The sequence below is a fragment of the Neomonachus schauinslandi genome, chromosome 14 (assembly GCF_002201575.2).
Source record: "Neomonachus schauinslandi chromosome 14, ASM220157v2, whole genome shotgun sequence".
In the NCBI taxonomy this organism is placed as follows: Eukaryota; Metazoa; Chordata; class Mammalia; order Carnivora; family Phocidae; genus Neomonachus; species Neomonachus schauinslandi.
In genome coordinates this window covers 4342820-4369164 of record NC_058416.1, presented here as the reverse complement: position 1 = coordinate 4369164, position 26345 = coordinate 4342820, and the positions used below count along the sequence as shown (strand labels likewise).

The 26345-nt window shown below is 41.5% G+C and overlaps 1 protein-coding gene across 1 annotated transcript in view; it reads left to right on the top strand.

Annotated features, from left to right (window-relative positions):
- Positions 1 to 26345, top strand: part of ZNF407 (zinc finger protein 407) — a 440591-nt gene that overhangs the window by 6000 nt on the left and 408246 nt on the right. Inside the window, exon 2 of the mRNA XM_021686162.2 lies at positions 20692 to 25440. Within this exon, the coding sequence (XP_021541837.1) occupies positions 20751 to 25440 (4690 nt within the window). The 5' untranslated portion in view covers positions 20692 to 20750. The remainder of the gene's footprint in view (positions 1 to 20691; positions 25441 to 26345) is intronic.

The window sequence follows — 26345 nt, the reverse complement described above, 5'->3', positions numbered from 1 at the left end:
AAACAGGAAACTTCTTGAGAGTGGGATACATTTCTAAGGACAATAGTTGTAGGACTCCGATATAGGGAAGAAGTTCTAAAACAAATCACAGAAGGTGCAGACCATAAAGGAAAAGATTGATACGTTTGACAGTATTAACACTGATAACTTGTGTTTATTAAAACCGTCAAGTAAGTGAACAGACAAGTCACAAGTGAGAATAGGTATTTTCAGTACATACATATACTTATGTACACATATTCAGTACATATTCAGTACATCCTGGTAAAAGATTAGTATCCAGAAAGGTAAATGGCAAATCAGTAATGACAATAGAAAAATGGGCAAAGGACCCCAGTAGTCATCTCACAAAAGAGAAATCCCAAATGCAAAGATTTTCAGCTTAATTAGGGAAAGGCAAATTAGGATGAAAAAGTTTCACACACATTAAGTTGGCAACAATGTAAAAATCTGACAGTATCTGTTTGGGAGGTAGGAAACACCTGGAGTGCTTACACGCAACTGGTAGGAGTTTAGCTTGGTACAATAACTTTGGAATTATCTAGTAAAGTTAGAGACACATGTACCCTTTGACCCAGTAATTCCATTCTTAAGTCTTTATCCTAGAGCAGTGCTTCTAAATTGTGTTCCCAGGATTTCATGGGAACTTCGTAGGCAGATTTTGGGCTTCTGCCTAGACCTACTGAATCAGACTTGGGGATGGGGCCACTTAACAAGCTCTTCAGATGATTGGGTGCATGTTAAAATTCGCAAACCACTGCCCTGGAGAAGCTCCTGTACTTGAGTGTCTGGCGACATGTACAAGAATGCTCACAGTTGTACTGGTAAAAGGAGAAACCTGGAAGCAGTGTCCCATCACAAGAGAATGGATAAATTGTATTAGACTTCTATAGTGAAGAACTATACAGTAGTGAAACTGAATGGATTTTAGCTACATGCATCACCAAGGGTAAGTGTCAGGAACGTCATCTGGGGGAAGAAAAGATACTTCTAGAGGAATGCATATAGTATTTTTCCTCTTTTTTTTTTTTTTTAGTTTAGAAATTTGCAAAACAAAATTGCATATTGTTAGAAGTACAGATTTGATTAAGTAAGAAAACAGGTAAGTTCCAAACACAAAGTTCACATTAGCAGACGGCTCCGTAAGAAGAGGGAAGATGATGAGGGCACCAAGAGGGACTACAAAGATAAGGATTTCATTTTCTTAAACTGTGGTCTGTACCCAAGGCTTTCTTTATGGTGCTGAATACCTTGCACATATTAAAATTGTTTTTTGTGTGTCTACCAAATATTTAAAATACAAACATTTATGTTTGTTTTTTTTTTTTCCTTTTTGCAAAGTCTCTGAAAGGGACTATTCACTTTGTATGAAAAAGATAGGATGGGGTGATGGTGATAAAGATGTGTTTTTGCAGGATTAGGGTATAAAATTACATTCAGGAGTAGAGATTTCAAAAAGAAAATTGGTTTCCATGATAATGATTAATACTTGCTGAATGTTTACTAGGTGCCAAGCACATTATGTGCTGAGATTATACTCTGTTGAGGATTGAACCTCACAGTAAACCTATAGGGGGCCAGTGTCCCCACTGCAAGAGGAGGAAAGGCGCCTGTGAGCACGCAGGTGAAAGTGGTAGAGGCTGTCTGATCTGAAACGCCCTGTAGACAAGGTCAGAGCAAGAAGACAATCGGACAAAACAGAGTAATGACTGAGAGTGTTGGAGTTATGAGAAAAAAAAGTAAAAGTCAACATGGGCGTGTGGAAGACTGGTAAAGGCTCTGTTCACCTCATTTGCGAAGTTACTTTGTCTTAGGTTTGTTTTTAAACCAATGTACATGACTTTATCATTCTAGCAGATGACAAGTCTCTAAAGCTGAAAAAGTAATTGTATTCTGTTTTAGTTCTAAGGGTTGCATCTTCCAGGTCATTAGAAAGTGGTATTATGCCAGAGGATTTGTGAAATCATACTTCTTTGCTTGGGCAATTGGTTGCTAAAAAGGGAACTTTTGGGAAATCTACCTTTGCCTATTTTTTTTTTTTAACCTTTGATAATTTTTTTTTTTAAGATTTTTATTTTTTTTAAATTTATTTGACAGAGAGACAGCGAGAGAGGGAACATAAGCAGGGGGGGAGTGGGAGAAGGAGAAGCAGGCTTCTCCCTGCCGAGCAGGGAGCCGGATGCTGGGCTTGATCCCAGGACCCGGGGTCATGACCTGAGCCAAAGGCAGATCCTTAATGACTGAGCCACCCACGCGCCCCTGATAATTTTTTTTGAGTGTCATATTTATCCCATATTATGAGGACTTTTTCTTAAATTAAACATTGCTTATGCTGAAAACCTTATTTAAGGCCATCATAAGTATGACAGTCACTCCTTGAAATTAACAAGTATAGGAAAAATAAAAATGTGGTTCTAGAAGCCCTAAGTCAAATTATACGTCCTATGGAACCAAACAGAACTACTATTTCTGCTTGATATTCAGAGTGCTAAAATTGTCTAAACCAGAACTGTCAAACATTTGTAATTATATCATGTCATACTTTCTAGCAAAGTCAGCCCCTCACTAAGAAGTTGACAGCCCATGAGAGTCCCTCCATAGCAGGGATGTCTGCATTTCAGACACATGTAGTGCTTGTCAGAGATCCCTTATGGGCAAATGTAGAACACAGGCTTCTCAAAACAGATCTTAGATACTTCAGCTTTTCTAGTTTCTGCTGCATTTTACTAAAGCTACATTATCTCAGTCTTCACTCTCACTGCTTTTCAATGTGTTTGATGTTCACACTTCTCTTTTATTTTCTCTTATATGCTGTGCTTTTTGTTCCATAAAAACAAACAACAAAATCGTATTAAATAAAAACAAGTAAGGTAATAAGAAGCCTGTTTGGGAAAAGACACTGTTTAACACAGTTGGAGTTACACCAGTGTAATCATCCAATGTAACCAAAGTCCAGCATTCTTGTCAGTTACTAAATATAATGGAAACTTGATGTTTTAAACCTAGAAGAAGCAACACATTACTGCTTTTGAAGTGTACAATTCACTTAAGATTTCTGCCGATTGTGAATTATAGATCAGAATTTGATTTATAATTATTGGATGTTATAAAATGAGGAATCTTAGTTTTAGGAGTGCATATAATTATAAAGCCATTAAAATTTAAACTAAGGTGATAATGTACTTTTAAAAATAGCTTAGAGAATTTAGATCATTAGGAGAGGTAGTAGAAATTATTGTCTTTCAAAAAAATGAGATGAAATGGTTTTCATTAAGAATCTTCTGGGTCCATCATGTTTTGCATATGGGTAGTGTTTAATACCTAGGGTGGTAGAGGTTGAGGCAGTGTTTGGGAAAGGGGACATTCAGAATAATTCTTTGTGACAAATGATGACGTAGGCAGATGGTCTGGGGGGCTCTCTTTGTGGTGGCCACTTTAGTACAGCGCGTTTACTCTCCATCCTGGCTCAGCTTACTTGCTCCCTTTCTTTCCTCTTCCTCCTCTGCGCCTCAGCTCCAAGTCCTGTAAATATGTGTGAAGTATGTATTGTATTTTTACAGGTAGGAGGGACTTTAATCCAGTAGGGTCCCATGTCTGGCTCATCACAATCACCCAGGGAGCTCTTTAAAACTACAGACTTTTGTCCCTACCCCAGACTTTCTTTCTTCTTTCTTTGTTTTTAGAGAGAGAGGTAGCGAGAGTGTGAGAGCTCGAGGGCGAGGGGCAGCGGGAGAGAGTGAGGGAGAATCCCAAGCAGGCTCCAAGCCCAGCACGGAGCCCAATGCGGGGCTCCATCTCAGAACCCTGAGATCATGACCTGAGCTGAAATCAAGAGTCCCACATTTAACTGACAAGCCACCCAGGTGCCCCTGGACGTTCTTAATCAGAATGTCTCCATGGGTAGGACCAAGGGTTCAAGTTTTGATGAGGATGTGAGTTTGTCAGTGATTGATATTGTCTGTAATTCCCTTGTTTTACAAACGTGGAAGTCATAGCTCCAGGTATGCTCTTTGGGAATAGGTGCATTTCTCGAAGGTTTTTGTAAGTCTTGTAAGGACTGAAAGCCTTCCTTAATGGTCTCGCGAGAAGTGGTATGATAATTTTGGGGTTGGTGTGTGGTAGAGGGGGCTAGGTGCCCCCCTAAATCCGTCAGTTTTTCTCTTTCATAAGATGGAGCTGCAGGGCTCCAGGTCACGTTTTCCTGAGTCTCTGGCAGGAAGTGAGTATGAGTGGAGTGGTAGATGCGACTTCTCAGTCAAGGCTTTTAAGAAGGAAATGTGCTGCTGCTTTCATGCTCCTTTGCTTCTGTCAGCTGGATGCAGGGAATGAGGAAGCTCTAAGGCAGGCCTTGAAGATGGAAGGAGCCAGGATTCCAGAATCAGCCGGGGGCCAGGACCTGACTGCCTGCAGAGTGGGGGCACCTGCCTTGGAAGCTTACGAGAGCGAGACACAAACTTCTGTATTTGTGTTTGACCCATTCTTAAGCCCACTTATAGTAGTGAAGGTTTTAGGGCATTGACTTCTTGTAGGGTTGGTTCTAGCTCCTGTATCCAAATCAGAAAGGAAAAGCAGGCTGTGAAGATGGAGAAAATGAGTATTCTGTAGTTATCCTTCTCCACAGATACAATTCTGTGATGTATTCCTCAGAATGTGGAAGCATGATATTACAGAGTTGGGGTTTTTGATCATTCTGCCCTATTTTCTTAGAGGTGTGATCTGAAGGAGGCTCCTACCCACACGTGAGGCTCCTTGAATGCCCCTTGTGAGACCACCCAGGAAGGGCTGTAGGCAGCGGGGAGGGGACTGATTTTCAGAGCATGCTGGTTTCACAATGAACTCAGAGCTGAAAATTTGACTTAACCAATGACAGGAGTTTGGCCTTGTCATAAGAAGTGATGTGTTAGTATATGTGGAGTCCTAGGCTTTTTCCTTATATGTAGCTGACTAATACATACTTACTTAACAATCCTTGCTTGTGGTATATGGCTTTATTTTAAAATGCCATTAGTGAAATTTCTGTCTCCCTTGGGAAATATTGTTCACATGAGAAACACTATTTTTTCATCACTTCAGTGCTTCATCCATAAAATTTGAATAGAAATAAATGCAGTCACATGGAAACTGACATACTATGTCTGATGAGGCTTTGGCCGCAGCATTTTCCTATTGAGAAGGTCAGTATTCTGTTTGCTTAATGTCTGCATTTGTTGTCACTGAGGGATAACCAAAACAGCGTGTCCCAACCACTCACAAAAGCATGAAGCAGCCACTCCTAGAGTTAGTGAGTAGTGGGAGAAGCGGATGAGCGTGGAATGAAGGGGAGATGTTGGAAAACACTGAATCTGTGGCAGAGAAAGCACGTGATGGTGACCCTGCCCCGAGCGCACGGAGGGTAACAAGGCTTGAAAGGAGCCGAGAAGCACTGTTAGATCACTGCTTTAAATTATTTCAGGTGTATGAGGAAAGAAGGGCAGTGGGGAAATTATTCACCTGTCTCCCTTCTTCTGCTTCCAGGTGCCCATATTCTTTTGTTCACCTAAGCATATGTAAGGTGCCACCGCGGGGACATTCTGCGCACTGTCAGCAGGGGTGGGTGCTTTGTTAGAGGGGTGACTCTGCCATCGTTGTAACTGAGGAAGTACCCCAAACATGTCTTCACTCCCCTCTCAGATGGTTCTAGAACTTACCTAAGACGTTGGACTTATACATAATTTTTTTTTAAATTTATTTGAGAGAGAGAATGAGAGAGAGAGAGAGCATGAGGGGGGGAGGGTCAGAGGGAGAAGCAGACTCCCTGCGGAGCAGGGAAGCCCGATGCGGGACTCGATCCCGGGACTCCAGGATCATGACCTGAGCCGAAGGCAGTCACTTAACCAACTGAGCCGCCCAGGCGCCCGGACTTATACATAATTTATGTTTTAATCTCTTCAGTCATTTTGGTAGTTTGTCTCCTGGTGTACAAATTAATACTTCAAGTTTGTTAGAATATCTGTCTTTTAAGTTGAGAAGGGAGCTTCTTAGTTCAAGTGTTCCAGAATTTTGTAGATGAGTCTTATGCACTATAGACATTGAGCAAACTGAAACTTAGCCTTTTTGGGTTTTTTTTGAAGAGTCTAACTTTGTATATAGTCCAGTTTCTCTCCTGACTTTCTTTACACATATTTTATTTTTTGAATTCATTAACACCCATATTAGCAGGCAGGATAAATACAGGCAGGCAAGAAAAATAAAGGAAAGGTGAAAGAATTTCAGATGAGTTTATTTTCGTAATTTGTACTGTATCAGGTAAAACAAAAGAAGTGTGTTAAAATAGTCCAAGAACAATCATTTACATAAAGTTTGGAGGTTATTTAACCTTCTGTCATTTATAGTAATTGAGAGTGAGATGTGAGAGACACAGAGGCTTAGTGAAAAGCAGCAAAATGGAAGTCAGAAGGAGAATTAAGAGGGAAACTTTAAAATGGAAATGCAGTTTTACTAGGTGAAAACTATGGGAAAAGGGGTAAGAGAGCACTGTAATGAATTGCAAGAAACCTGCAGGGAGAACCTTCTAGTGTAATGAAGGGATCCACAGGTGTGTATGATTGCAAGTGGCTCCTAGTCACAGAGAATCGGACTAGATTCTAAGGTCAGAGCTCAGGTGTCCATGGACAGAAGATGGGAGCAGTGCTGACTGGACATACGGATGTAAGTTTTGTGATGCCTCTTAGCTGTATATTATCACCGTGTGCCTTTTCACATCATGCCTTTGCCAGAAAACTCTGACGTGTGTGCCAGCTTGCGTCCTTTTGCTTGGGGCACGAGGAAGGCTTATCTGTTGTAGATAGCTGGTTGATACCATTGAAATTTTTTAAGATTCATCACACATTAACCAGCTTTGCCAGGAATAGGAAAAATGCCCTCATACTCCTCTGAAGTATGACATTCTGTTGGCATTGGCATCTCCCAGGACTTTTTTAAGGCTGGTGTGGAAACTACAGTGGACAGGAATTGGCAGAAAGATGCCAACAAAATAGTTTTTTTTCCCCCTCCCTAATGGCAAAGGAGTTAAAACTTTTTAGTACAGAGACACAGCTGTGGTAGGAAGGATATAATTTGCAGTAGACTTTCAATTGGAGGTCAAGTTTTTTGGATTCCTGGGAGTCTAAATGGGAACTGCTAGTTAGTGTGTAGAATAAGGGTTTTGTCAAGTCTAAGAAGTGATCTTTGTCATTTTTAAGGAGCTCTATATTCTTTTGACCCCATGACAGTTACTAGAGATGTGGTAGAGGTCTTTCTAAGCCATCTTTATGAAACCAGCTCACCTTGTTGTTGTTGTTGATGTTTTTCTTTACTTTTTATTTGGAGATAATTTGGAGGGTTTATACACTCTCTCCTTACCCACGTGTGCGTGCGTATACACACACTTTTTCCTCAACCTTTTAAGAGTAAATTTTAAGTATATTATGACCCTTTATCCATAAATCCTTCAGGGTCTATTTTCATGAAATAAGGATATTCCTGTATATAATTAAAGTATTTAATTTTATAAATTTACATTGGTACTTATATTGGGTTTCTCCAGGAAAAGAGAACCAATGATATATTAAATATAGATATATAAAACATGAGATTTATTATAGGAACTGGCATGAGGGCACTATTGGGTTTGGGAAGACCTCTTCCGCTGGCAAGACGTATGAGAATTTAGGGACTCAATATCCCCAGCTTTATCAGACTCCTCCTCCATGTCCCCATCCTAGCGTTGAGGCCTGGGTCCTTCCCAGTTAGTGCCCTCAGAGTAACAGTGCACCCCTGTAAGGGTGGGCATTCAGCTTGCTTTCTGATGTAGCCAATCTCAGAAGGATGGTCGGCATTTGATACGCAGCACTTTCAGCCAGGCAGCTGTAGGAGATCTGGCTTTCCTCCAGGGCACACTTGGAAGCTCTCAGGTCATTTATGCTATGCTTGAGCTGGGACTTGGACTCCCCGAGCTCATCATTTTCTTTCATCATTTTGTCCAGGGACATTATGGCCAACCAACCAGTCATTATATTCCATGGTTTTCCAGAAATGTTAGTATCATATATAGAGTCATTTAGCTCTTTGATTCATATAAGTAGTTGATTAGGAGTATCCAATGCAGATATTTTGTATATCTGTAATTAGTTCTCATCATAGACCAAATAGAAGTGCTCTCTTTATACTGAAAACCGAGTCATTAGAATCTTTTAATCTAATCAGATTAGAGAGCCAATTCTAGAAATCCCAGAACCAAGTCAGAAAACTTTTCCTTAATATTCTCCTCCAGAACTGCCTTTACAAAAATCTGTGTCAGGATTCTTCAGAGAAACAGAGTAGGCTATGTATGTATGTGTGGATGCAGATGAGCAGCTGTTACAGGGGTTGGCTCACATGACTTAGGGGGCTAAGAGCCCCACAGTCTGCTTTCTGCCAGGAGGAGACACAGTAAAATTGGTGGTTTCATTCTGATTCTGAAAGCCCAAGAACCAGGAGTGTGAAGGCAGGAGAAGATGGATATCCCAGCTCAAGCTAAAACAAAAAACAAATTGGTCCCTCTTCCGCCTTTTTGTTCTATTTAGGCCCTTGGCAGATTGGGCGATGCCCCTGTCCATTGGTGAGGATGATCTTTACTCAGTCTGTTGATTCAGATGCTTGTCCCTTCCAGAAATAGCCTCACAGACACACCCAGATGTAATGTTTTACCAGCTATCTGGTCATCCCTTAACCCAGTTAGTTAGCATATACAGTTTATCATCACAGTCTTTTTCTGTCAGTTGACCTAAAATGTCCTTACTAGCACTTTTTCCCTGCCATCACAGGATCCAGTCTGAGAACAGGCATTGCATTTCGTTGTCCTGTCTCCTTTGCCTCCTTGAATCTGGAATATTTCCGTAGTCTTTGTCTTTTATGACATTGACATTACTGAAGAATGTAGTCCTTTCCACTTTTTTTTTCTTTTTAAAATAAAATATTCCTCACTTTGTGTTTGTCTACTGTTGCCTCTTGTTTAATTGCAGGATTTGCATTCTTAGCTGCATGGATGCATGGGTGTCCTGTCCTTCTAAGGGTGTTCTGTCTGGAGGCATACCATGTCTGTCTGCCCTTCCTTGAGGATGTTAATTTTTTTCATTCCCCCCCCAAAGGTGTTGCTGATTTATCCACCAATTACTGAGGTTTTTTAATTCTTCCCTGGCAACTGATAAGCAGTTGCTTTATCACCATTTAAACATTCTGCATATCAAAATTATCCCCCTCTAGATTTAGCATCCATTGATGATTCTTGCCTGATGCAGTCTTTGCCAGTATGATTTTCTTTCTCCTTCACTCTCCATATTTACCAGTCGGCCCTCAGCATCCTGGTACACATGCAGAGCCATCTTTTGCCCATCGGTTCATCCATCTGTCTGTCTCCCAACTATCAATATGTACTTATCCATTCCTGCGTCTAATGGTGCCTAATTATTTGGTGCTCCAATTGTCCTAGATTTGGCCAGTGGGAGCCCCTTCTAGTTGACTCCTGTGTCTTTGTCACATCATTTTTTTTTTTTTAAAGCATTTCTCCACTTTTGACATAATAACTAAAATGCTCCAGGCTCATCTTGTACATCTACCTTGCCCCAGCCCTAGAATCTGCCATTTCTTGAGGCTGCCAGGTTCCTTTTAGCGGGGATGGTGTTGGAGGCCAAGATCTGGGTGCTAAGGGTGTGTTAATTGTTGCCGCCCACCTCCCTCCATTCTTGAGTGTCAGTGTGAGGTCCCTGAGTATTTCACCAAACATCGCCCTTAACTCTCCTTTTATTTGTTTCGATTCTGAGTTTAGTCCAAGAACCGCAATCATGAATGTATTTCTGTCTTAGGGCTTCTCTTTTTTTCTTGAGAGTGGTCATCAATTTCCATTACTTCAACCATATGTAGAGACTTTTTTTTTAAAGTGTCCCTGTCAGTCTTCCCCCCAAAATGATATATTTTAGAAAGTATAAGAAAATGTCAGGAAGAAGAGAAAAAGTTACCTATAATTTTGCCACCCAGAGGAAAAAAAAACTATTAACTTTGGTATATAAATGGACTTGGTCAGAACTACATCCATTTTAAAAATTGTGAATACTGAAGACTTTTCTCCTTTCTAAATATACTTTCTTAGCACTCACATCTTTGATACCTAGTAATTTATATTCCAAATGTCTTGAGGTTTGATAGTTTTATATCATGTGTTAGCTTATTGACATTTGGAATTACAGTGTTTTCCAGATTTCTCCCCAAATTAGCAGTTTCAGTCTTTTTTCCCTGTAGCTCTGTGATGAGCCATTGTACCAGTCCCCTGCTCTTCCCAGTGGACCTGATGAAGCAGTCTCGCCAAGAACTCTGGAATGTGTCTCTAGATGTGTTTTTGTTATATTTCTCCCAGATGCTCAATTTGGAAATCCCCTTTTTCTTCCTATTTTTCTGCTGGGATGAAAAAAAAAATCCATACCCAAGAGTATGTTTTCTATTGGTTGAGTGCTGAGCAGCTCCTTACTTACTGTCACTGAGGGGTTTTCTCCTCAAATGTAGGGGTCTTTCTCCTTCTCTTCCCTTCTAACCCAGGACTCTGAGGCTTGGGGTCAGTGGTTACCAAGCGTTCTTCAGCCTATTGTTGGACTGGTTGGGATGAAAACAAAGGCTTCCTTCCTTGCACTTTAATGTTCTTTTTCACTAGTGTTTAAAATTTTCAGAGTAAATATATTAACGTGTTTCTTTTTATTCTCCTCCATCTCTTTCCTCAGCTTTCATATGCATGTGCTTCATTCTCTTGCCTTTTGAAAAAGATAAAAGGCAAATTTGAGGAAAGTATACTAACTTTTATCATGGAATGCTTTTTTTATGGCTGTATTATAAATTCTTGAAAATAAAGGGTCTAATGGAAACACTTAATGAGAAAGTATAGAGGCTCTATCACATTACCTCCCCCCGCTTTTTTTAGTGAATAGACCGTTTAAACTAAATTAAGTAAAGGATATAAAGTCTGTTGTTTCAGTTTTAATATTTCATGACTGATTTTATAGATGAAATTATATTTTACAATAAATAGGAAGAAGAATTTATACAGCCTGTTCTATTTGATGTGAAACAGCAAATCCCATTTCTCTGTAGTTGTAAAGAAAATTCATTATAATGTCTTTAGTTGTAAGAGATGGTTTCATTGTGATTAGTTACATTGATAATAAAACAACCTTTTCAAATGGTATAAGATACCAAGGATCCTATGTGTCTGCTTTTAATGGCATTGAACTTTTTCATTCTCTACTCAGAGTCTTCATTCTCTTCTTTTATCCTGTTTTCCTGTTCCAATAAAAATTTTATTTCTTTGAAATAAATTTAAAAAAATTAGATGGAAATACTAACAAGCATTGATTTTAAAAAATGCTTTTTGAAAGATATATTAAATTTTAACTTTTTGTGTCAAATATTTCTGCAAAAGCTGCACTTGTCAGAGATGGTTGATATAAGATCGTCTTAAAATTAACTTTATTACTGGATCAATTTACTGTATTTGGAAAATAGTACTTGAAGTATAGGAAGATTAAAAAAAAAACAAAAACGAAATAGCCAGGTAAGGAGGCTGAGCTATTATAGTTTATTTTTATCCCATGATTTGTTGTTTTATGTTGCTTTTAACACGTTTTCATAAGTAGTGTTGGAAAAGGCGGAAATCTTTGGTAATGAAAGGGATGATGGTCTTTTTATTCTGTTGTGGTCACCGTGTTTGGTCCCTGTTAATATCGTTTTTTTAGTGATTGTTTTAGCTCTGTCTTAGGCACTAAGCACATATTCTGATTTTTAACTTGCAGGCAAAAGTTAATTGGATATTGGAAATAAAATACGGGTATCCCTGGAATAGAAGCGGAATTCTGTTCTGACTTGAGTGAGAATTTTTTTTCCCATCAGATAGTTTTACTTTGCTCCTACGATTCGGGCCAAGGAGAACATAGTTCGGGCCTGCTCGTCTTCAGTGAGTCCTTGGAATCTGGTCAGGGAAGGTTCTTTGTTGGGATTAAGCTGAAGGTGGTACATGAGGTACTTTGGAGTTGGGACCTAATCAGGTACGAGGAGTCCTGGGCCAGAGGCCCCCAGGTCTCCGGAGCTTGCATGTGTCCTGCTGGGGGAAGGAGGGAGTCACGTGGCCCGTGGCTGTACCTGGGTTCGTTCCGTGGGCCGCCTCATCAGGTTTGGGGATTATTAGGAGTGTAGGCTGCTAACATTTCCGAGCCTAGCTGGAAAGGAACTCATTGCTACCGTTAGTTCTGGGGCAGGTGGCTTGCTAAACAATCCCAGGGGCCTCTACAAGTGAACATCTTCATCCAAATGAGCAGGTTTTTCAGGAACCATTAAGACATTGCTTTTATTCCATACAAATCTAAATTTAAAACTCTACTTTGTCTCTTTATTAGTTAGCTCTTCAATAACTCCTGATTTTATTATATCAGTTTTTCATCGTAAGCTGTGTCAGATCTGGTTTTGGTAGTAGAAGAGGTATAAATGCAAATGCCAGTTGATGAAAGTTCTAAAATCTTAGAGAAGTTTGGTAGGAGTTGTGCTCTTGAAATGCATTTCAAACAGGGTATTTCAGTGAACACGTGCTGATCTCCTGTGTACCTTAATCTTACTGTGCTACACAGAGGATTCTTGTTAAAGGTTGGAGCACATAGGAAAGGAAATGTATATAAAATATACATGAAGGAGGGTGAAATTGAGCCAGCCATATCTGTTCTTGCCAAGGCGGACAGGAGAGAAGGGCCTTGTGTTAGTTCTCTGTCACTACGAAACACATTATGTCAGAACTCAGTGGCTTGAAGCCTCACGCGTCTGTTACCTCCTGGTTTCTGTGGGTCAGGAAGGTTCTGGCCCCAGGTTTCTCCAGCAGTCAGGCTCTTGTGGGGGTTGCCGTCCCCCGTAGCCCGGCCTGGGGCTGGCGGAGCTGCTGGCAGGAGCGCCCGTCCTCTCTGGCTCTTGGCAGGAGCTGCGTCTCTTGCCCTGTGGGCCTCCCCACCCAGAGGCTGCAAGAATGACCTCGCAACACGCAGGCCAGAGATGGGGCACGCAGAAAGCTCGTGCTTTTTATGACCTGGTCTCCAGAGTCAGAGACCCTACTTCCACTATTTTCTGTCCCTTACAAGCAGGTCAGCGAGGCCAGCCCACACCGAGGGGAGAGAATGAGGGTTCGTCCTTTGAAGGGAGTGTCAGACGATCCGTGGACTCATTTTATTTTTATTTTTATTTTAAAGATTTTATTTATTTATTTGACAGAGACACAGCGAGAGAGGGAACACAAGCAGGGGGAGTGGGAGAGGGAGAAGCAGGCTTCCCGTGGAGCAGGGAGCCCGATGCGGGGCTCGATCCCAGGACCCCGGGATCATGACCTGAGCCGAAGGCAGACGCTTAACGACTGAGCCACCCAGGCGCCCTCTGTGGACTCATTTTAAACACCCACAGGCCTTTTCCTGGGTGAGGAAGTGGACGTGCCTACAAACTTACTACTTAGGAATGCAGTGTGGCCTGTTCTGTGGACAACGAGGATGTGGGTGGTACTGGACTGAAGTGTTCATGCACTGGTCGAATGGTGCATAAACCGCAACTACGTACACATCTATCCCTAGTGGTCAAGTTGTCTCTGGTGTTATCTAGTGAATGGTTTTTAGGGTGTTAAATTATACTCTGTTGTCATGGAAGAGTTCATTCAACTTATAAGCATTTTCAGAGAAAAGTGATTTTTTTTCTTTGTAGGATCAGACATTAATATTTTATGGTCTCTGTTACAAATTGCAACTCCATATATGGAAGTATATAGTTAGAAGTGGCAGATGGAAGAAGTTGAGTAGTCTGCTGCTTTCCATGTATTCCTGTCTCACGCCCCTGTCACTTTTGCAGCTCATAATAGGCTTGTCGGAAGTCTTACCTGTCTTACCCTGTCCTTCTGGGAGGAGAGAATCCTTACTGTCAGATCTTAATGACTTCTGGAGTTCATTCTTTTTTGAACTTCCCAAAGGGAAGGGACAAAAGCCCATTGGGAGTTTTTATATATGCATGTGTGTGTGTGCACCTGCCGTCCTGCACATGTGTCCCCTGCTGTGATTTTACTGTTGGCCTGGTGCCAACACAGGCTGACTTCACACTGCTTGCACCACCAGGTGGGGTGAGGGCAGGAGGGGTGAGGGGTGAGATGCCATGGGGTGGAGGCAGGGAGAGGTGGTTTCTAGTGTGGGTGGCTTTGTCACACCAGCGAGAGAGTGTGTGTGTGAGCGTGTAAGGGAGAAAGTGAGCATGTGTGAGCCAGGGCTCAAGCTCCCTGCACATGTACACATCAGAAAGGAGAAAAGGGACGAAGAGAGAAATGGAAGATGAGATTGGAACGAGTGAAAAGTACAACCGAAGGGAGGAGGGTGAAGGGAGGGATTTCATGCGTGCTGCCCAGAGTAAAGATAGCACGTGGAATGGGTGAGTAGTTCCTGAAGTTCTTTCTTGAAAAGGCTGAAAGAAACTTCCTGTGAGCACTGGCCACCAGGTGTCATCAGAAGGCTGCTATTGATTTGTTTGATTTTGTTCTTAAAAAGTATATGAGTGTCTAAAAAAAAAAAAAAAAGCATACGAGTGTTTTGATTTCTCTCTTGCAGCTTTTTAAAGAATTTTAAACCATAGCAGAGACTATTTCGGTTAGAGCAGGAACTTTCTTTCATGACAGATTCTTGGTGAGGTAATAATTTATAGGTGAAATTGAAGATGATAAAGTTACATGCAGCTTACTTGTTTCTTTGTCTTTTTAACTCAAGGAACATCTGGCTGGGAATGTGGATGAGTACCTACTATAAATGGAATTGCATATTTGAGAATCTTTGTGGCACAGTGAGGGTGTGTTGAATGGTAATGGATGGATTCGTATAGGAAACATATGCTTTAGGAAGATTGGTTTAATAATATATCCCGTTACTCTAGTGTAGACACCTCCTAGGTCTTCTGAATCTTGAAACCTTGCTCTGGGAGGAGACCTGAGACTCACTCTCTTTCTCTGCTGGTACCAGCACTTTGAGAAGAGACGGAGATTACGACTGACTTGCTCTACTGGTTGGCAGCCAGTCCCTTCCTGTTCGTTTGCTTTGTTTCGGAGAAAATTTAAGGTGCTTTCTGGTTGGCTTTCGAGAAATATTTGTTGAGTGAATGAATGAAATTTGCCTCCGGAAAAATGAGCACTTAAACTGTCCCAGCTGGGTGAGTTTTGGATTCTCTCCCCCATCTCCACTGGCAGTTTGGTGCTTGTTCTAATAATCTTTCTGTTGAAGACTCTTCTGTTTAATTTATATTAGCATAAATATTCTCATTTCTGTTTAATCTCCTCTAGACCACTTTAAGATATTTATTAAATCATCTTACACTCCTGCTTACTGACATCATTCTAGTTCTGGGCCTTGTAACTTAAACTACTGGAAGGCATTCTTTCTGTAATTTCTGTACCTGTGATATGCCGTGCATACTGAAAAATTAATCATCCTAAAGTAGTGCTGTGTTTTGGTGACTCTTCATTGGCATCACTGAATAAATTCCAACTTTCAGTTCAAAGCCTTGTGTGACGTGGTCTTGGTTGACCCTCCGCTTTTGTTCTCAGTTGCTCTGGGGTAGAAAGCCAGTGCCGTAGCTCCAGACTGTGGATGACAGTCTTGCGTGCTTGCATTGCAGGTGTTGTGTGGCCTTGTCTAATCCCTTTCTTCTACCTGACTTATTTCACTGTTCCTACCTGCTCTGTCAAAAAAAGAAAAAAGCAGTTTCAGTTTCCTCAACGTTTGGCTCAGATGATATTTTTGCTCTTTTGGCCAAATATTCTGCTTGGAAGTATGAGTCCTTGCTCATTTACACAGCCTGTCCCACACGTTCACACGTGGCCTTGTGTTAGAATTCCTCCGCGTGTATGTCACATGGCTCCTAATAGAACAAGAGCCTGGTGAGGGCAAAGAACGCGTTGGTAGCACGATGGTTACCTTCATGCGGTAGGCCCTCGGTATGTATTTGTTGAATGTTCAGTGTTCTTTCTTGATAAATGAGATGTTGAATTATTTCATTATTTTAAAAACTCAATTGGGAAATAACAAGTGTAGAAATATTTTCTCCTTTTTTAAAATTTTTGGAGGCATTATATAGAAGATAATAAAGGGTTTCATTATTTTGTGTGTGCACATTAATGCAGTTGTCCCTCTTTTGTCTGAAGAAATGTAGTAGTATGTTCCATCATTAGAACATTCACTCTGCATAAGTGTATGTGTGTGAGTCCTCCCTAAGTTAGTGTTTGTTCTGTACATACACTTCTAAAGAGGAATCCCCTGCCAGTGTCCACAGTGAAGGTAGTGTGGTAGTGTGTCATAGGAGTGCTGGAAGGGGGAGACATGGTTGGACTCCTCATGGAAAGGAAGAGAATTCACACCATTTTAGGAAAAACATTAAAAAATGTTAAATATAAGTTATGGACATTTTCAAACATGTACATATACAGGTATATACAAACGTTGGTAGGATAATATATTGGATTTCCATGTAAATGTCCCTCAGCATTAATCATTTTCAGCACATAGCCTTCACTGTGCCCCTCTGCTGGACTGTTCTGAAGTGTTATCTCAGACATATTTCATTTTACCTATGAATACTTGGGGAAGAGACATTTCTTATACCACAATGAGGTATTTGTTTATTTTAGTACCTTATATGTGCTTGGAATTGTTCTAGGCTCTTCGGATGTAAGGGTGGATAAAATAAACCATGCTCTTTCTAGTATGGGGAGACAGAATAAACCAGACATACAGATAACCAGAACAGGAAAAAAAACGGATTTTATCAAAATTTAAAACTCTTGCTTATCGAAAGACATTAATAAAGTGAAAAGGGAGAAAATATTTGTGAAACCTATATCTGACACGTGATTTATATTCAGAACACATAAGCACCTCCCCTGGCTCAATAATAAAATAGACAACCTGTGTAAGAAGTGGGCAAAAGGCTAGCAAACATTTCATAAAGCACATAACAAACTATTCGGCACCATCAGTAGTCATCAGGGAAGTGCAGATTAGAGCCATACACACCTACCGGAATGACTGAAATTGAAAAGACTGACAGCATCAAATATTTGTGAGAATGTGTGGATCAGTCAAAATGCGTGACGTTGCTGGTGGCTATGTAAGAAAATCAAGCAGACAGTTTCTCACAAGATTAGCATACACATCTGTCCCTGTAATCCAGCCTTACTACCCTGAGGTATTTACACAGAAGGAATGCACATATATGTTCATAAAAAGACTTGTTTGAGAATATTCATAGCGGCTTTATCATATTAGCCAAAGAAGGGGAAACAGCTCAGGTGTCCATCCACGGAATTGTGGTGTACCTCTATGACAGAACTCTGCTCTCACTGAAGTGGGACGCGTGCACTGTTAATACATGCAGCAGAAACATTGCATTGAGCAAAGGAGGGCAGACCCTCCTTCCCCGCAAGAGGCCTGTTGTCTGATTCCATTTATATGAACTTCCGGGACAGGCGAGACTAATTCATTGCAGAAGAGGACTGGGCAATGGTTGCCTCAGGGAGGGGGAGTTACCCAGGAGTGAGTGTGAGGGGTAGGAGACAATTTTTGGGGAAGATGGAGTGGAGTGATCTCTATCTTGATAGGGCACCCATGAGGGACCCCTTGCAGGTCTCCGGGCTTCTCCTCTCTCGGACTCTGCCCTACAGATTCTAGCTGCCCCTCAACTCTGTTGGGAGACCCCTGGGCTCTGTCTGGGATCTCGTTGCTGTGCTGTGGCCTGGGTCCTTTCTCCAGGCTGTAAGCTGGGACTCCTCTTGTTTGCATCTCATCTCTGATCACTGTCCTTTAGTTTCTGATGTCCAGAGTGTTATGCTGTTGTTTCATAGATTTTGTCTGTTTTTTTCTTTTTTAGTTGTTCCATGCATGAGAGTAAATCCAGTCCCTGTGACTCTTCTTCAAGTATATGTTCTGGACTGGGCACTATTTCTTTTAAAAAAAATTGTCCTACCCTTTATAATGTAAGGCAGAGGTTTTGTGTTTGTTCTTTGCTGTAATTCCAGTATCTACAACCAAGAGTACTTGGCGTGTAGTAGGTACTCCGTGATGTTTCTGGAACAGATGGACGATTCATCCCCCCTCCCCCCCCGTTTACTCTTTAATTACAAATGTTGAATAGCAGAACCAGTCCTTTATTTAAAGGAGCATTTTCTAAAGGGTGTTAGAACTGGTCTTTTGATTCTTTATAAATAATGAGTTCTGTAATGAAATTGGTTTGGGAAATGCTTGTGTGCTGAGACATCCTATGGTAAAGAAACTGTGGTTCAAGCCAGAGTTTCCTAAACTTATTTGACCAGGGGTTTGTTTTTCCTCCCCAAACATCTATTAACCTCTTACTTAATTTATATTTTCTGGATCACATCCTGAGAAATGGTAAACATCTTGTAAGTGTAATGAAACTATGTACATTTATCTTTTTCACTCTTTTACAAGAATGGTACAGTCTGTTCTTGTAACACAGTAACAAATACAAGATGTTTTTGTGTTGTAGGTTATATTCGACACTTTATATGTTTTTAAGCAGCTTTATTGAGATATTCACATACCATACACATTATCCATTTGAACTACAATTTAATGGATTTAAGTATATTCACGGACATGTGCAACCATCACCACAGTAAATTTTAGAACATGTTCATCACCTCAGAAAGAAACCCTGTGTTCTTTAGCTTTCCCCCCCGACTTGCTCCCCTCCCCCAGCCCTGAGGAACCACTGGCCTACTTTCTATAGCTATAGATGTTCCTATTCTGGACATTTCCTGTGAAAGCAATCCTATGCTATGTGGTCTTTAGTAACTGGCTTCTTTCACTTAGCATTTCCAAGGTTCACGCATACTGTGGCATATGGCAGCACCATTCCTTTATGCGGCCGAGTATTCCATCGTGTGGATATGGACGTACCTCATTTTGTTTTTCCATTAATCTGTTGGTAAACATTGGGGTTGTTTCCACCCCCTGGCTATTATGACTAATACTGCTGTAAACATTTGTATACAGGTTTTCTCAAGGACAAATGTTTTCACTTCTCTTGGGTGTATACCTGGGAGTGGGACTGATGGGCTGTATGGTAGCTCCATGCTTAGTCATTTGAGGAACTGCCACTCTTTCCAAAGTGGCATCACTGTTCTACATCCCCACTAGCCTTTGTGTGATTGTTCTGATGTCTCTACATCCTCAGCAACGCTCGTTATGTCTGACGTTTTGATTCTAGCCATCCTAATGAGTATGAAATGGTATTGCGTTATGGTTTTGGTTTGCATTTCTCTAATGACTACGGATAGAGTATGTTTTCACGTGCTTTTTGGCTGTTTGTGTATCTTCTTTGGAGAAATATATACAGAGCCCCTTTTGCTCATTTAGAAATTGGTTCATCTTTTTATCATTGAGTTGTCAGAGTTCTCTGTATGTTCTAGATTAAGTCCTGTGTCAGGTATATGATTTGCAAAAAGTTTTCCCCGCTTTGTGGGTTGTTTTTTTACTTTGTCATTTGAAATTTTTAATTTTGATAAAGCCCAGTTTATCCACTTTTTATTTTGTTGCTCATGCTTTTGGTATCACATAAATATATTTTGTTCCCCACTGTTAGCAGAGTCAGAACAATAGCCTTTATTGGATTTATCGTCGTTATGAAAAAGTAGTTAAAATAGTTAAAAATAGTTATCATTAGTTTTGAGGCCATAATTGATGGTTTTGTATTCACATCAAATCCAATGGCATTTGGCTAAAAATTCCAATCCTGGTGTAATGTAAATGGAAAAATGATATGTTTTAATTGAATTAAATAGCATAATGAAAAATAAAATCAATATTATTGATTTTAAAGCATTTTATTCAGTGAAATTCTTTTCTCCTCCCAAAATTTGCTTCATTAATCCTGCTTTCCTGCTGACGTTTCCGTTTGTCATTAACCTTCAGATGGTACAGAATGGCTGTTAGATGAGGAAACCGGTGATTGACAGTGGGAATAGGAGGGGCTTTTCATTGGCAGGAGAGTTTGAGCAGGAATAGTGATGTGCGATGAGAATGTGCATGTTGTTAATTAGGGTATATTTAGAAAAATCGTGCTAAGGCTCGTTGCTGCAGGGGAAAAGGATGAAGCAGTTGTTTTTAAGTTTCACACTGGGGTTTAGGCTTCAGTTGGGAGACTGCAGAGGGGAAGGCCCGACTTCCTGGCTTGCATCACAGCAGTTTTGTTTAATCTGTTTTACAGATGGGGGTTTCACTGAAATGAAATTTGAAAAGACGGCTTCTCTGTTTAAAAAAAAAAATAGTAAGCTGAAATGTAGTAGTAAAGAGAATTGACTCATGGGAGTTTTTTTGCAAGCTTGGTTGGGAGCACTTCTTCCATCAGAGATGCCGTAGTGTTGCTTCCTGATTCAGCAGCGTGGTGATGCTATTCCCCAGATCTGACTTCGTCCTTTTCATAAGGACTTCACACGTGCCATTGAGTACATCTCAAGATAAAGGAAATCTTGAGGCTATGAAATTTTTTTCATTCAGTGTGTCACCTTATGTTGACTTTTAGACGAAGTATGTGTGTGTGTTCTCTACATTCAGAGGTTTAACAAGGTGTTTATTTGCTGCACAGGTTATGAATGCCAAGTGAGCTGCCCTGACGCAAGAAGCATCATCAGCACGTTGTTCACGATGGATACTGAGAAGAAGCCAGAGAATGATGAGGATGAAAACAGAAACAAAGAAGCAAGAGACTTGAGAAATTCTTCAACTAATGATGTAGATTGTGGGCCCGTATTTGATGTGATAGCAAATTCTTCAGAGAATTGCACCAGCAAAAGAGGTTTTTCAGAATCCTCACACTTTGGCAGTGTCACTGTGGTGGAAGACGGGAACAAACGTGCTTCCAAACGAATGAAATTATCAGCCGAGGCAGAGCGCCTAAAGTCTGAAGAGCAGGGCGTTCCCGGGCTAGACACTTGTGAGAGCACAGTCCCAGAAGTGCATATCCCGTTAGGTGAGACCGCGAAGGGGAGCCTCCTGAGGGGATGCCCGGATGGAGGCACCTGTCTTCCCACTACCTTCTCCCCTCCTTGCAGTTTTAGCACTGTCGATGCTGTTTCTCTGAAAGCAGACCCTGAAAAAAAGTCTGCTCAGGAAGTGGTCTCCCTCGATCCGGAAAGAGAATCTCCTTTCCCCCTGAAAGAGATCAGTGTTAGTTGTACCACGGGAAGCGTAGAGACGGTTCTCAAGTGCAGCGTCTGTGGTCATTTGTTTTCTTCTTGCGCGGATCTGGAGAAGCACTCTGAGTGCCACACGCAGCAGTCTGAGGAGCACGCGTGCTGTCCCTGCGGCCACACGGCAGAGAGCGGCACGGCGCCACATGTGCGCATCAGGCAGGCACATGGGCCGCCCCAGGTCTTTTCTTGTGATCTCTGCGGCTTTCAGTGTGTGGAAGAAAACCTGCTGAATGCACATTATCTTGGCAAAACACACCTCCGGCGTCAGAATCTTGCTGCTCGTGGAGGATTTGTACAGATCTTAACAAAACAGCCCTTTCCTAAGAAACCATGTACCATGGGCACAAAAAATGTTCGCGTAAAACCAAGAGCTTCTAAACCAGTAGCAAAGACTGGTGATTCAAAAGGATTACGAAATGTTGGAAGCAAATTTAAAGATTTCCGAGGAAGCGTTTCTAAGCAGGGTGGAAGCAGCTGTGAGCTGCTTGTTGAAATGATGCCGTCTAGGAACACCTCATCAGAAAAAGTAGAGATTGTTGAAGAAAACGTAACTTCCCTTGCTATAGCTCGAAATCCTGAAAACCAGAGTAAAAGTAAAAAGTTAGGAGCATTGGTAAGCTCCGAGGGTCTCTTTGATAAATTAGAATCTACCAAAAATACCCTACAGGCAGCACCCAGTGTCAGTGCGAGCTCGAGACCAAGACCCGAGCGAAACGTCCTCACGCTGGGCAGTAGCTTCCGACGGCGAACTGGCACATTTACTTTAAAAGGCCAGGCCAAGAAAAGGTTTAATCTTTTAGGAATTAGTAAAAGAGGAGCTAATGACACCCAGAGGATGTATATGAAACACTTTAGAACCCAGGTGAAGACACGTGAAGCAGAATCTGTGGCCAATCATGTAGAAACGAGTGGTGGTGTCCACAGTCTGTGTGGGACTTCCTCGGAAACCCCGGACCTGACGCAGGACAAAAGAAGCTGCCATGTTGCGTGCTCCTTTCGCTCTGCGACCGTGAGGCCAACTACTGATCATCAGATGTGTGCTGGTCCAGACTGTGGTCACGTGGCAACAAATAGGACAGACGTGGAGAGCCACGGGGAGAGGGGCCCCATTGGAGAGGTGAAGCTTTGCTGTCAGGCGTGTGGCTTTTCCAGCACGTCGAGGGGGGACTCAGACAAGCATTTGCACGACCACCAGCATCTGCACACTGCCGCTGGCCTCACCTGTCAGTGCTGTTCATTTATTTCTGAGAATGAACTAAATCTTAGAGACCACATGAAAGAAAAGCACAATATGGGTTTTCTTTGCGCTCCTTGCAATCTGTTCTTCCTGTCTGAGAAAGACATGGAAGAACACACAACAACCGAGAAGCATATTCGTTTATTGGTTCAACCAAAGACTTCCCAGTCATTTAACAGTGATTTGGCTTTACAAACTTTACCCTTAAGTACTTTAGAATCAGAAAATATAAAAGATCCTATGAGTGAGTCAGGTAAAGCAGCTCAGGAAGAACCTGCTAAGTCCAGGGTAAGCCATGGGCATGAAGTGAGGCATTCAAGCAAGCCTCAGTTTCAGTGTAAGAAGTGTTTTTATAAAACACGGTCGTCCACTGTTCTCACAAGACACATCAAGCTCCGGCACGGCCAGGACTATCACTTTCTTTGTAAAGCGTGTAATCTTTACTCGCTGAGCAAGGAAGGAATGGAGAAGCACATTAAGAGAAGCAAGCATCTTGAAAATGCCAAGAAAAACAACATCGGCTTAAGTTTTGAAGAATGTATTGAAAGGGTGTGTATAGGTGCAAATGACAAAAAAGAAGAGTTTCACATTTCTGGAAATGGAAGGATCGAAGGCCATGTAGAAGGTGTGCAGCTGCAGGAGCATTCCTGTCTTGAAAAGAGCCTACTGACTACCAAGGAAGCGCCACAGCCTGGTGTAACCACCAAAGAGGGTGAGGTAGCTTTGACCGCTACTCCAAAGAGAGGGAGACCCAAAGGTAACGTCTCGCGGACATGCTCTCATTGTGGTCTCTTGGCCTCTAGTATTACCAACCTGACCGTTCACATTCGACGAAAACACAGTCACCAGTATAGTTATTTATGCAAAGTGTGTAAGTATTATACCGTAACAAAGGGAGATATGGAGCGTCATTGTGCCACTAAGAAACATAAAGGACGTGTAGAAATAGAAGCAAATGGCAAGCAGAGTTCAGATATCATTGTTGGCCCCGAAGGGGGCAACCTTGAAGCCTGTAGAAAGACTGCCACCTCAGCAGGTTCAGATGAACTTGCTAACAGGTCAGCAGAATCAGATACCTCCACTTCAGAAAAGCCAGTGGCAGAGCATGGAAATCCAACTGAAGTCGAAATTGAAAATGTATTTCATTCTACAGATGGGGAAGTCAACAGTCAGCTTACTGATAAAAAGGAACAAATGTCTCTAGAACCAGAGGACCCTCTCCAGCAGGTGGATGCATGCTCTCAGAGAGATGTTACGGGTACGAGTGATAACAAGTGTGTACACTGTGAGTTTAACGCTCACTCTTCTGCTTCTCTAGAACTGCACATAAAACGGAAACATACAAAAGAATTTGCTTTTTATTGCATGGCCTGCGATTACTATGCTGTGACTCGTCGAGAGATGACTAGGCATGCAGCCACAGAAAAACACAAGTTGAAAAGGCAGTGTTACCTGACCTCTTCTGACATAGAAGCAAATTCTGCGGACGTGTCCAAAAATATCATTATCCCTGAAGAGCAGCACCAACACAATTCTGAAGAATATCAAATAATATCAGACCAGCCATCTGAAGAAATTCTGAAATCTAAAAGTACTGCTGATTGTTGTGTTTTGGATGAGGATGCTAATCTAGACGTGTCTAAGGTCCTCCGTGCTCCCACCTCTGTAGAGATTGAGACTGAAGAAGAATCTAATCTCAGTGAAGATCATTCCTTTTGTGAAACTTTCCAACAGCCCTTGGCCAAGGATAAAGCTCTGAAACCTGAGGAGATGGTGTCCCTTAATATTTCCTCCAATTGTGGCTCCCCAGGCAGATTTCAGAATTCAGGAAGCTCAGCTTTGGATTATGAGGCAGTAGAGAGAGCCCACAGTACGTTGAATGACCGTGGCGATGCGAGCATGCTCAGTGAGAGCGATGTTGGCCAGGCAGGGGAGAATGCAGATAAAACCCTTAGCAAACATGGATGTCCTGGAGGTCTCAGGGGAGGGCATCTGGCTGACGGCACTGTCCCTGATGTGATGACAAGGACAAGGCAGGAGCTAAACCTGGAGAGTGGTGGTCAGAACGAAGTTGGGAGTGTGCAGAGTTCAGAGGATTTGGAAGATATCCAAGAAGACGCTGTTCTGGAGAACAAGGAAATTCTGATGAATTCCCAACATGAAACGAAAATTATTTTGGAAGAGGATGGTCCAGCTTCTGATAGCACAGTTGAAAGTAATGATGTTTATGAGACTATAATCAGTATTGATGACAAAGGACAGGCCATGTACAGTTTTGGCCGGTTTGATTCTTCCATAATAAGGATAAAGAACCCTGAAGATGGAGAATTGTTAGACCCATCCGAAGAGGGTCTGGTAACAACAGGCGTAAGGATTAGTGAGTTGCCCTTAAAAGACTGTGCTCAAGGTGTGAAAAAGAAGAAATCTGAAGGTAGTTCCTTCGGTGAATCCACACGAATTCGTTGCGATGACTGTGGCTTCTTAGCAGATGGTTTGAGTGGACTGAATGTTCACATAGCCATGAAACATCCTACAAAAGAGAAACACTTTCATTGTTTACTGTGTGGAAAATCATTCTACACAGAGAGCAACCTCCATCAGCATTTGGCCAGTGCTGGTCATATGAGAAATGAACAGGCCAGTGTAGAGGAGCTTCCGGAGGGAGGGGCCACCTTTAAATGTGTCAAATGTACGGAGCCCTTTGATTCAGAACAGAATTTATTTCTACATATTAAAGGGCAGCATGAAGAGCTGCTCCGGGAGGTGAACAAGTACATAGTGGAAGACACTGAGCAAATCAACCGCGAGAGAGAAGAAAATCAGGGAAACGTTTGCAAGTATTGTGGGAAGATGTGTCGAAGTAGCAATTCGATGGCATTTCTAGCACATATTCGCACTCATACAGGTATGTACCCTTCCGCAAACCTGTGTTGACATATACAGTGCAAACGAAGGATAAAATTGGGATGTTTGTTCCCATCCAGATACAGAGTCCGTGCTGCCTTTGGTTGTTGTCCTTCCGCCTGGCTCACGTGACCCTGCTGGGTGGCATTCTGGACATCTGCCCTAAGTCAGTGTGGACATTTAACATTTCCAAAGTTAATTAAGCCTTAGTGATTCCAAGGCAGGTTATTTGACAAATTTCTTTTCATTTTATCAAAAAGCCTTGCCCCCCTGATGCCTTTGTTAGAGTCCTGTTTCTTAACAGCTTTTCAGTTGCTTCTGAGTCCTAATTGTTTGGTTTTCCAAGGTAGCTATTAAGGGGCACGGTGGGTTTCAGAGGACATATTAAATGGCTTTTGAGGAATGAAATTATAAAAATTTTCTTAGAATTTTAGGGATTTAAAATTATTCATTGCCAGATGGTTTATATTGAAAAGCGTAACTCCCAGGCAACAAGATTCTACTTTCAAGGATCAGAATTAGTGAACACTTTTCAAAGTTAGTATGTCCTGGGGGTTTGGTTTTCATGAAGGCAGCGCCTGATTTAGTTTCTGTGCGCTGTCAAATGTAGTGTTCCATTTTAATGTTTAATTTGGGGTGGAAATTTTTTTTAAACTTTTTTTTTTTGTGGAAAATGCATAAGCCACTGTTCTAAATTTATGTAAAAATTCACTGCACTGTTTCTATAAACCTGCCATACATTCTTTATTTTAAATAGACAGCTTTTCTAAATCATTGTGCTCTGCTTAGACAAGTTCTGTCTCCATGGTTGAATTTATGAGTGGATTTGAATAATAAATTCACATTTCAATGAACATATTTTCATTAAAACTGTAAGGTTTATTTTACTGTACTTTTAAATAATGG